Below are 12,199 nucleotides of genomic sequence, written 5' to 3'. Positions count from 1 at the left end.
CAAGAGCTGCTTGTTTGTTCTTTAAGGGGCAGGCCTGGAAACGTTAGTCTGGCGTCAGCAGTATGGAAGAACTGTTAATTCCACAGCAGTGTTGGTTCCCCTCTTTGTAAGTTATACAAATATAAACCCGCTTCTGTTTGGGGGTTTACCCAGATGGTTTGTGATGCCATGTGACCCAGATATTCCAGAGGAAGGAGTGTTACTGTGGGATACTGTTCAGAAGCTGCAGGTATGGCTAATGCCCAGTGACTCGATGAAAGAGGCAGCTAAGGGTCTGGTGCCAAACGTCCAGGTTGTAGAAAGCCTCTGGCAGGCATGGAAATCGCCAATTTAACTTTTCTGTGACCGCAGTTGGCTTTTTGTTTATTCTTGATCCACACGTGAAAGGGATCTGGCTATGATGGTTACTGTTGTGACCAGAAATGTCTACTTGGCCTCAAGCTAGGAGCACCATTGGTGAGATGCAGTACATACAAGTAGTACTGGAATAGCTGCTGAACAACCAAGTAAACCAGCATTCCTACTCGGTTTCAGTCCTACCAAGATCTTGTATCCAGGTTGGATTCTGTAGGCTGTCAGCATACTGGATCATCAATTACTTTTACTAATTCTCTGGATGCTTGTAATTATGGCTTAGTTTTTGTGCTGTCTTTTCCCCCAACAGGTGGTGGCCTCCTTTCCAGATAACACTGCATCACTGAGGGAAGAGGAAAAGCACGGAATTTTAATAAATATCAAAGTAGTATGGCCATCCTAATTACTTCTTTGTATTTCTCCTTGCTGCCCCTTATGCATCAGAGGAGATCTCTGTAAAAATCAGAAGGGCAGTTCAGCTGTCATGCTAAAATTCTTCCTTGCTGTGAAGCCTAGGAGACGCTTATTGAAGCTAGATGATCAATAAATGGAGAATGTTCATTCTGGAGGGATTATAAGGGTATTTTGGTTTTTTGGTAGGCCGATGGGGGGTGGACTTTTTATTGTGTCTATGCCATCTGGTGCACTGCTCTTGGTACGGTGCCATCACAGTGCAAACAGAGGAGCACCACAAGTCTTATAATTTCTGCGTGTCTTCAGAAGTGTGTACGAGTGATTTCAAACCAAACCAGAAGGTGCCTGGGTTTTGCAGAGAGGCTGTAGTAAGACTGCTTCCTGCCCAGGCAAATCCTCAACAGAAGATGAGATCGCCGGTTCCGCAGATGCAAAACACAGCAGTAGTTTGAAATGTGATCTCTGTTGTTGCTCAGAAATTCAACTAAATCTGATCAGGCAGTAATAAGTTTCCTCGCAGTTACTCAAGATGATCAATAGCACCATAAAGCAGCGGTGTAAGTTAGCTTTGTAGCAAAGCCATACACATTTGTCATTGAGCTGTGAAAAATGAGGCGGGTGGTGTTCCATGGTATGTCTGTGAACCATAGCCTCTGGCTCTCCTAGGTCTAGGCCTAGTTCTGGTTTCGCTGTTTTATCCAACAGGCACAGAGAACTAAGGTACGGGGCAGAGCAACTTTTGAAAGATCACTTAATGGTGAAGTCAGGACGAAATTATGTCTGTGAAACAGTACTGTGCATTGTATGTGCAAAGATTTATTTGAAATTTGCTCTTTAAAGCAAACCAAAAAATTGCTCTTGGATCCGAGTGGAATTTTTTTTGGTATTTCTGTGGCATCCAGGCAGGGTAGATCACAAGCAACGAAAACAGCGGCAGGTCGGCTGCGTTGTACACGCGGCTTGAGAAACGATCTTGTTACTGGTCCTCGGGCATTGCCTGTCTCGACTCTCGACCACACGTTTTACCCACCGGGCACAGACGCAGTTGCCAGGACTCGGTTCTGAAGCAAAAGCAGCCCGTGCAGGAACGGAGGGAACGATGGCACCAGCAAGAGCTGTGCGCTGGAGAGCCCCCATGAGACGGCAGAGCCGTGCCGGCACCGCCGGGAGCGGTACTGCCGCTGGGGAGCGGGAGGAGGCGCAGCGCTGCCTGGGCTTGGAGCGCACGGCGGCGCCTTCCCGCGCGGGCCGAATCGCAGGTGAGGCGGCGGCCGCCGCCGCGCCCTGACCGCGGGAGCGTTTCCGCGGCCGCCGTTCCCCGGCGTTTCCTAGCCCCCCGGCCCGGGCTGCCGCCGTTTTGCTGCCGCCGCAGCCCGCACCGGGGCACAGCAGGGATCATCCGGGCACGGCGCCTTATCTAAAGGGCGGGGGGGGGGGGGGGCAGAGAAACCCTAGAGCGGTTAAAACCAGCCGCCGGGCGAAACGCCTCAGGCGCAGGGCCGCGGGCCGGTGGGCCCCGCCGCCTCCTGCGGGCACGGGGGGCGGGGCGGGGCCGGCTTCCAGGGGGCCGCTCCCTGGCTGAGGCGGGGAGGAGCCGCCGGTATAAAGCGGCGCGGTGCGAGCCCCGTCCCGGCGTGCCCGGGGTTCCCGCTGAGAGCGGGCGGCGGCCGGAGCCGGGGGGGGTGCCGCGCTGGTCTCGCGAGAGCGCCGGGCTCGGGCGGTGGGTCGGGCGGCGGCTCTCGCGAGAGCTGCGGCCTCGGACCCAACATGGCGGAAGGTGAGGGGGGGAGCCCGGGCGGGGCCGCGGCCGCCGGGCGCACGGGGAGCGCCGCTGGCTGGGGTGGCTTCTCCGCTCGCAGGGCGCTGGGGGCAGCCCCGGTGTGGGGCTGCTGCTGCTGCTCCCTTATGTGGGACTGGCTCGGCCCTGCCCGCGGCGGGTGGGGCTGGCCGCCTCCGAGGTGAACGTGAAATGGCGAGGGGGGGGCTCTGCTTTGCCGGGGGCCGCGGGCTGATACCCCCGGGGGTGGGGCGGGACCGGCCCGGGCGTCTTTGCCCCTCAGGAGGTGAATTTCTGGGGTAGCTGTGGCACTGGGCTGCCGTGGGTGGTGGGGAGCCCGCCGGGACGTCCCGCCGACCCCCTCCCGGCCCCTGGTCGGTGAGGCGGGAGCTGCGGTGGGTGATGCCGCCCGTCCCGGGGCTGCCGGGGTGGGGAGAGCCCGGCGTGGTCTGTTGGAGTCGCTGCGGGCGGCGGCCTCTCCTCGCAGTGAGGCGGAGAGGCTGTGCTGCAGCCTCCTGGTCCCTTGCTGCTGGGAGCCCTTTTGTGGGGTTTGGGCTCTGATAAGCTCTGTAGAACTCCCTGGCTGCTTTCGTTTTACTTGGAGGCTATCAGTTACACCATTTAAAAAATAATTTAGCTGAGGGAATGGGGTTTGGAAAAACACTTGCTTTTTTTTTTTTACAATCCTGCTCCTTTCTACAAGACAGAAGCTTCCTCTTTTCCTCCCTGGAGGAAACTGAGTCGGCAAACTGAGCTGAAATGCCCCAAGTTACAAGGAAATGAAGCCTTAAAAGCGCAGCCTTCAACTCTTGAAGTGCAACTCTGACAGTGGTAGAATTTTAAAACCCCTTGTGGAAGATTAACTAGGATGTGGCAGATGCTGATCTTCTGGCATGCATGAGCTGAGAGGATGCTGCAGTCAAGCTGGCTTAAATCCTTAGAGCAACTCCTGACTTCTGGTGTGCTGAGATACCACTGTTTCATGTTTAGCTGACCAGCATCTTAGGCTTCCTTTTAAGCCTTGGTGACTCAGTTCTAGTGGGCATTGGATGTCAAAGATATCTTCAGGTGGTGAAACTTGTACCCACTGACACCCTCAAGGATCTTCAAGGTCCTGCTCTGCAGGCAGAGTGAACCTGTAGTCGATGCAAGTCCTGTTTCAGACATCTGTACTTGTCAAAGGTTCTTCCCTAAATCAAGTAATTCTTTGATCTTTGGCTAAAGAAAGCATGTTAGCTGAGAAGTGAAGGATTATTAAGGAATGGAGCTTGTCAAACTGGTCATCTGCTCAGAAGCAGAGCGCTTTTTCTTATGGAAGTGTTGCCTCTGTGTACAGAAGTGCTGAATTAGATTTATGGCAATGACTAGCTACAAATTGATTGATCAGTTTATAAAGACAAGAGCTGAGCTTGCTTTTGTAACTTCTGTGAGAGTTCTGTACCACCAGTACCAGAGGATACTCAGTTATGTGTAGCCATGAGTAAAAATTGTTGATTAATGCTTGAGTCTAGAGCAGCAGGAAGTATGCTGTAGTACTCTGGGATGGTTGTCAGGCTAAAGATCACAAGTGTGCAAAAATGAGGAGGAACAAGAAGGCAGTAACTTGTACAGCCTTGGAGAGATGGGGGTCAGACTGTGGAGGAGTGGAAGAAGGACCTGACTTGAGGGGGTAAGGAAATATTTTTTTCTGAACTATTTCACTCACGTCCACTTCATAAGTAAAGAAAAGCTTATCCATATTGCTTCTGTGGCTGCTTTTGATGGGTGGAATGGGCAGGGTAATGGGTTCCATGAGACGCTCCCTCTAGTTTTTGGTACATGCTGTCACCGCACTGCCTGTTGCCTCCCTGCTTATCTTGTTGGATTCAGCTGCCTAGTTGTTCTTGAGTACTTCTGTGCTCCTCCTATAAGAAAATGTCAGTAGACTTTTCTGAAGTCCCCTTTAAAGGCTTTGATATGGAACATAAACTTCTGCCAGTCCAGAAGGTTACGAGCATCATGAGATGCTAGCCTAGCTGTCAGATGGCTGTTAACAAACACTGCTTTTATTTTCTCATCAGGCCATCTGTTAACTCTGTACCTGGACTGTGGGGTCAGAAAAGAAGTCACTTTGTATATGCTTCTCTGCTGAACCTGGGTGTCCTCTTCACTGCTGCATGTGGATGGGTGTTTAGCCAGAGACTTACTGATACCTTCCAGGGAGGCTGTCCTTCCATACAGTCACAGAGTGGTTTGGGTTGGAAGGACCTTAAAGATCATCTAGTTCCAGCCCCCCTGCCGTGGGCAGGGATGCCATGTCTGTGTACATGCAGTAATTGTACATCACGCTTGGGAAACAGTCAGGTGAACAGTCGTACATCATGTGGGCTGGCAATAATGTGCACTCTGGCAAAATGATTGCCAGCTTGAAGATACAGTGGTCGTTTCACATTGGATTTTGAAAAGTGATGGCCCTTCTCCCCCCTTCCAAAACCGAGGACTGTAAATAGTAAACCTGGAGATGTGGTGCTGCTTGCTTAAATGGAGGTGGTGCTTCTACCCGAGGTTGAGCAGGTTCTGTTTTTGAAGCAATTCTTATTTTAGGCAACTCCGTCATTAACTTTTCAAATGAACAGTATACAGGGAAAATGGAAGGCTTTGCTCTTTGCAGTGAATGTTGATTAACTGGACACTGAGGACTGTCTTGAATGTGCACTTGAAATTTGCTGTGCGATCAAATCTTGTCTGCAAGCATGCAGTATTGGCTACTACGCACCCAGTGTGCGTGTTGTCTTGTAGGATAAGAGAAACTCTTATTTTACAACTTCTGTAATTCTTGCAGTAAGCAAATACCTATCAGTCCTTCTCAGCAAGGTTGCAGGAGGCATATGCTGTTAATGTGAAAACAAGATTTCTCAACGCTTCAGTTCTTTGAGGTACTTTCACTGCCAGTAGTGACTGTCTTGGACTGCCCTGGAAGCATCAGTAACAAGCTTGATTGTCGGTTATGCATAAAGCTTAAGCTACTGCTGTTAGAGGGTTTAAGGTAGTTCTCCATTGTGTTCTATTGACTTTGCAGTAATTTGGAGCCAGTGAGCTGACTTTGGTAAAATGACAGGATTTGGAATGTTACCTTCTGGTACTGATTCTTTATTCCCACCTTCACGCTCTCATTGCTTGACTGGAAGGTGCAGAATTTCTTTAAGGTGATACATACTATGATACAAGCAGGCAATGTCTTATTCCTAGCATATGAATTTGTATGGCACCTAACAATCTTGCTGTAGGAACAGTGAGGGTGTTAATAGGCTGATTTCTGGTGTGGTTCTCAAAGTGTCTTTCAGTGATCGCTCTTGGGTCCTATCAGACTCCCTGCTGTAACAGTAGGCCGTGCTTTGTGCAACCCTTGACACCTTCCTTCTGGATCGCTTGGGAAGGAGCCGTTGGTCAATGTCCTTCTAGTTCTGGGAACACTGAAACTGCATTTATCTTTAGAGAGAAAGAAAGACCAGAGTAGAATTTCAAACCCTCTTTGTGGGTGATGAGGTATTGGTAGCACAATTCTAAAACCATAGCATATTTCAATAGAATAAGGAAATAGGTACCATCTCCTTTGGGATACTTAACTTTTAAAGGATGAAGCTAAATAAAAGGCTATTGAAGGAAGTACTCTGCCAAACCTGCTTAAGTAGTAGTAACTGAATAGTAAGATAGTGTAAATTACCTTCTGTTTATCCATTACAGTGCTCTTTTTAAATTAAAGACTTATGAGGGAGTGTTTGCTGCAGCACTCCATAGAGGAAGGACTAAATGAGGCATTCTGTCTGCAGCTGAGCTAGTGAGGGATGCTCTGGAGACCTGTGTTGGAGCAAGGCCAAGGTCACCTCTGCAGAAGCAAGAAAAATACACTGGTCAATAGAGCTCAGTTCCTCATTGTTTGTGGTAGTGATTTACATTTAGTAAATATTTGAGAAAAATTGTTGAACAATGAATTCCTGGCTGGTAGGGAGTAATCTTGTAGGAACTTTCCCACTTAAAATCATTGGTTAGCTTCCAAATTTCTCCTCCCTGCCCCCTCTCATCTTAGGACTGGTTTTGGATTTGTATGTTATTTGGGAAATCAACTTGATGGGGCGAAATAATTAATTAAGTACAATGATTAATAGCTACATACAGTCTGTGCAACTAATCCATCAATAAGGGTTCCTAAGTTGGACTGTTGTTTTTAAGCATCTGTACAGATGTTTCCTTCCAGCAGTGGTGTAGGGGTTTTTCATACAGGTGGCCTGGGTTGAGTTCAGTCGCTCCCCATCATGTTGTGGTGCCAAAGCAGGTTCTGCAATGGGATACTTGAATCAAGAAATACTTGACCGAGGGTCAGATTCCCAGGTGCTGTGGCTGTGCCACTACCGAATTGAGAGCCACCATGGGCCCGACTGCGTAGCGGTGCCTTGCCAGTGCAGTGCCTCCAATGCAGGGATGTATGTGTGTGCCAGCAGTAAGTAGAGTTATAATTTTTTTTTTGGCTGGCCTTTAAAACATAGTTGCTGGGGAGAATCTGTTTTCTACTCAGGCCGTTTCTTAAGGAGCTTCTTAGCTGACAGCATGAGGAATTCGAAGCAGGTCAGTTAAGTAATCGGAGGTAGATACTGTATGTCAGCAACTGTTGTGATGCTTGCTTGTGGTTGATGCCTCAGCTGTAAAGTCAAACAGCATCTTATCCAAATGGAAAAAATGGGTAAGAACCAAAGAACTAGTCCTCTACCCCACCCTAATTCCGATAGTCACGGACTCCCATGGTTTTAGAAAGCTTATGGCATTCCTGACTGTAGAGGATTCAGGAACTTATTTTGTAAGTGGCTTCTATCACTGTTCTGATGACTTTTGATGGGTTTATGGCTAGCAATGTTATAAAATGAAAGGTTTAATATTGGGGGTGAAAATCTCAAGTCATGTGGAAGAGGAGAGGCTCAAGCTGGAGTGTTCCATGATTAAACAAGGTGTGTGTCTGCTTGTAGGGTTAGGTTACCCTGAGATGCAAAACAAAGGTGTGCATGTTTCAGCCTTGTAGTAACACTGTGTGTGCCTCTGCAGAGGAGGTGGCCAAGCTGGAAAAGCACCTGATGCTGCTCCGCCAGGAGTATGTAAAGCTGCAGAAGAAACTAGTTGATACAGAAAGGAGATGCAATCTTCTGGCTGCCGAGGCTAACCAGGACAATGCCAGTGACACCTTCATCAGTCGACTTCTTGCCATTGTAGCTGAACTCTATCAGCAGGAACAGTACAGGTAAGAGATCCTCCTTTGGGGAAAGGGACATTACAGGAACCTTTGACTTTGGCTGCAGAAGGTACTAGTCTTAGACAGGGAACATTTATTCTCTGCTGCCGGGTGTGAATAGGGTCCTCAGTTGAATTGCAGTTGGAGGAGCGTGCTAAGATCAGGTAGCATACTGAATCCAGCTCTTGAGTCAAGAGCTCTATGTAGAAGTTCATCTTGAGACTGACATTTAAGACAAGTTTAAAGAAAGCTGACCACTTTCACTGTCAACAGCAAAGCTCCCTTTGAACAGAAGTGATTTTAAACTGATCTATACCTACTTGATGGATTAGTTACATGATGTATCTTCTACTAACTGGAAAGCCCTCCTTTCCAGAAAGGATATGTCCTTGAAACCAATTCTGTAGTCCTGTTGTGTGTAAAGAAGCCTAATTAAATTGGCTTGTCTTGTCTTAGTTACACGTGACTTGGTGGTATAAATGATGCCGTATCTTTGAATCTTAACACAAAATTAGGTTTAATTGTTTCTTTTCTGTAGGCACATTAAGGATCACTTTAAATAATTTAGATCCCTTAACTGATTTAGTTCTGAGACTACAATGACACTTAAATTTCTTTGCTATTACTGAAAGCAATGCCAATATAGTAAAGGAATTCAGTCATGTAAGGGGGAAATACATAGTTTTGATTAAAATTTTCTTCCCCTAACAGCTCCTCACAAGCCTCCCTGAGAAAAGGCTCTGTACCTGATAAGAACTTCTTAGGTAGCATATGTCAGAAGAGTTGGATCACACTCTTTCTGTTCGGCTTTTGAGTTTTAAAGGCATAGAATAGTGGTATAAAAGGACCTACAAGCCATAAAATGGGAAAAGTAGCAAGTCCCAGTGCAGGTGTTGTTAAATAACACCTCTGTTTTGTGCTGTAGTGTATAGCAGTGCTTGCATTAGAAAATGGTCTGGAAAGTACACATGTGCAGTCAGAACATTTGCAGGCTGTGGGACTTTAAAATAAACAGGGCAGGTACTTTCTAACTGCAAAGGATAACCCGGTCAGGGTGAAGTCAGTGTTCTTGACAGCTGGTCCCCTGGGAACTGGGGATTCTTGGAGTCTGCCTTGTACTCAGATCACTGCCAAACATCGTTCTTTCTCTTGCTGGTCTTGCCTGAAAGCGTTGGTGCTTAGCTGACAGTATTGGTGGGGGCACTGCGACATAAATATTTAACCTCAAGATTGTTGGATTTTCCTGTCCTCTACAATAATCCCCTTGCAGTTTATTCCAAAATGGTTTTAAAAAAATCCAAACACTTTAAATATTAATAACTCACTGCGTTTCTCTGTAGAAAAATAAGAATTGTCAGTTGACAACATATTCTACTTAACCAACTAAATGTGTTTTGACGTCTCAAACAACTTAAACCTTCATGTGGGTACCAGGACATAGATGCTATGGAGATGCTGAATCTGTACATATCTAAGCACAGGGGAAGTCTGCGTTACACATGTATATGCTTTTTTCCTCTTACCAGTGATCTGAAGATAAAGGTTGGGAACAAGCACATCAGTGCTCACAAATTTGTCTTGGCAGCACGCAGTGATACTTGGAGTCTTGCCAACCTTGCCTCAACAGAGGAGCTGGATCTGTCAGGTCAGTCATTGCTCAGTGATCTGATGCTTTGATTGTCTTTAGGACGACTGATGAAAGGGCCTTTAGGGAAAAGTTACTTACATACCTTTTAGACTACTACTGTCCACAAAAAAATGGTAATTGATCTATTCCTTGTGGAGCTCTGTCTCTGAAACATGGTAGTACGCTTGTGAACTTAGTGCTAGTGCTAGTGAAATCAATAACCTACCTTCTTTCTCTTTAATGAACAGGGGTTGAGAATGGTGGCCTGTTTGTCTTTTCTAGAGTCAACTAAACGTAATGAAAACAAATCTATATGGAGGAGCTTGACTTCTTCTTTTCTAAGGACAGGGCTTTTTGAGGTAGTGTGCATAATTTCTCTGAAGTGTGTCATGGAAATACCTTGCTTCTTGTTAACATAGTGTGTGTGGGGAAATGAATACAAATGCTGATGTGTTATTAAAGTTATTTGCTTTGGCACTTTGATACCTTTGCAGAATAGGTGAGGAAGAGAAATTTTCTAAAATAGTCTTCTACAAGATGGTGTGTTGTTCTGCTGTAGCTGTTTCTTGCATGTACTTACACTGGGCAGTGTTTCTGCGAGTTGAACCTCTTGACAGACTGTTTCTTCTGTACTTAATAGTACAGAAGAGACTTATACAATTAATTTGAGATCAATAAAACCAGGCATGAAGTTAAGCTGGTTTGCTGGCTGGCATGTTGAATATTAAGCATTGGCTTCACTTTCTGCACTTAATCTTGTCATGAATCCTAAGTGCAGACAAACTGTAAAGAAACAAGTTACAGCAAGCTGGTTTTATGAGACAGCACAGGCTTTCTCGCAAAAGAATCTATGGATCTTTCTGCAGCCACAAGAAAACAGATGGCAAGGAGTTTTTAAATTGAGTGCTATGCTAACAGACAATTATTACCAAAAAGCTCTGAAGTTAACTGTAGTTTTGTTGCAAGTGGAGTCCATAGCACAGTCCATAGCTCCACGTTTAAGCTAGTCTGAGAATCTCAGATGTAACTGCAGTCCTTCCTAGTATAGAATGATGCTTTAAAAAGTGCCAGTAGATGATACTTTCCACTGTAAAATTGATTTTTTTATAAAATTTGGTAAATGGCACAAGGATTAGGATATGAAATAGTTATAGCCAGCAACAAGCTGTTCCCTAAAAACTGTCATGGTTTTCATAAGAGGTTCACTTAGGCGATCTTAGTTTGCAAGTTGTTGAATTCTACCTTCAAAATACAGGCAGCACTTAAAATTCAGTGCTTTTAGCGTTCATGTAATCTGCAGAATTTTCTACTCTTTAAGAAGAGTAGAAAGAGATGAACACAGGTTCTTTTCTTGGGAGAAAATGAACTTGTATCTCTGCCAAGGTGGAGCTGATAGTACGCCTCAAGTAGGTTTTCTGGTTACTTTAAGTTTGGCAAAAGATACTTGCCTTACTAAAACCTCTTGTTTCTTAGGAGGCAGCCTGCATACTGTGCCAGGTACTGTCTGCAAATAGTCTGAGGTAACACTTATAAAGGAGATCTTTTAGGATGAGTATTTCAGTGTATGTTTCAATTTAAAAGCGAAACAGAACAGCTTAAGGGACTAGTGTTACTTTTCTAAAAGAATTGTGTGTTTTGTTGTAGTAAATGGTCTGATCTTACATTTTGGAATAATTCTCACCTACACCCTTGTCAGTAGGATTGTCATTAAAATTCTGACCAGGTGACAAAGGCTTGTGTGTCTCCTGTTCTGTGGTGTAGGTTTCTATTTTTCTTGCTGCATAAAAACATTTGGCTTGTGGTCAGTTGTAAACACCTGAAATCTAACTGGCTTCCTAGTGACTCTCTTGCACCTTTCCTAGAAATGGTTCCCAGCAGTTTTAAGTACTTTGTAGTCGTTACCAAGGTGCAAGTACCTTTATGGGAATGCAGTAGTTCCTAACGTGGCTATAATGTAAAAGAAGGAGGATTCTTATAAGGGATTTGTGCTTGTCAGATGTAGGTGTGGGTTTAGCCATGTGCGAGGGACCACAGACTGTAAAGGGGCATCACTGGCCCCTAAATTTGCAATATTTATGCAGCAGGTAGGAGATGTTACAGGGCTCCCTGCACTTTGCACAGTGCTCTGATGGGGAAAAAGATATTCCTGCTCAGTGCCAGCATTGTTACTAGTTTCAACTTCTGACCACTGTTGCCTCTGTTTTGACATTGTGATTGAACTAAAGCAGTACAGTTTCAACGAGGTTATTTTTTTTTTCACGGTAGCTGTGACTTTGACAGTCAGAGGCATAGCAACTGTTTGAATAGGTGATTGTTCTTTGGGTGTTTTGTTAATCCCTGTTGCTCCCTGTACCAGATGCTGACCCAGAGGTAACCATGGCAATGCTGCGGTGGATCTACACAGATGAACTTGAGCTAAGAGAAGATGATATCTTCTTGACAGAGCTCATGAAACTAGCAAATAAATTTCAGCTCCAGCTGCTTAGGGAAAGGTGAGTCTTGGTAAATACAGTGAATTTTCTTGAACTCTTCATCCTTGTTTCCACAGAAATAAGATTATAGTTGCTGGCATTTGGATAAAACTTTGCTTTTTCAAAGTCTTGAGGTTTTAATAATTCAGCATGACATTCAGTTTATCACAGGAAATAAAGCCTTGCACTACAGTTAAACCGTAGCAGTTCTTCTCATAGCATTTATGTTTACTTTCCAGTTCCTCTCCCAGTCAAACTAAACCCTAATTTGGCATTAAGGAAGGGTAGGGATCAGCTCT

At 45.7% G+C, this 12,199-nt stretch overlaps 1 protein-coding gene across 1 annotated transcript in view; it reads left to right on the top strand.

Moving 5' to 3' along the window:
- Window positions 1-2,522: 2,522 nt before the first annotated feature.
- ANKFY1 (ankyrin repeat and FYVE domain containing 1) overlaps window positions 2,523-12,199 on the top strand; it is a 33,640-nt gene continuing 23,963 nt past the window's right edge. The window contains exons 1-4 of the mRNA XM_086475489.1: window positions 2,523-2,545; window positions 7,619-7,811; window positions 9,329-9,447; window positions 11,786-11,921. Coding sequence (XP_086331615.1) covers window positions 2,536-2,545; window positions 7,619-7,811; window positions 9,329-9,447; window positions 11,786-11,921 — 458 coding nt within the window. The 5' untranslated portion in view covers window positions 2,523-2,535. The remainder of the gene's footprint in view (window positions 2,546-7,618; window positions 7,812-9,328; window positions 9,448-11,785; window positions 11,922-12,199) is intronic.

The sequence above is a fragment of the Leptosomus discolor genome, chromosome 18 (assembly GCF_034619465.1).
Source record: "Leptosomus discolor isolate bLepDis1 chromosome 18, bLepDis1.hap2, whole genome shotgun sequence".
Classification (NCBI taxonomy): Eukaryota; Metazoa; Chordata; class Aves; order Leptosomiformes; family Leptosomidae; genus Leptosomus; species Leptosomus discolor.
The sequence above is the reverse complement of the archived record's forward strand: the minus strand, read 5'-3'. Positions and strand labels throughout refer to the sequence as shown.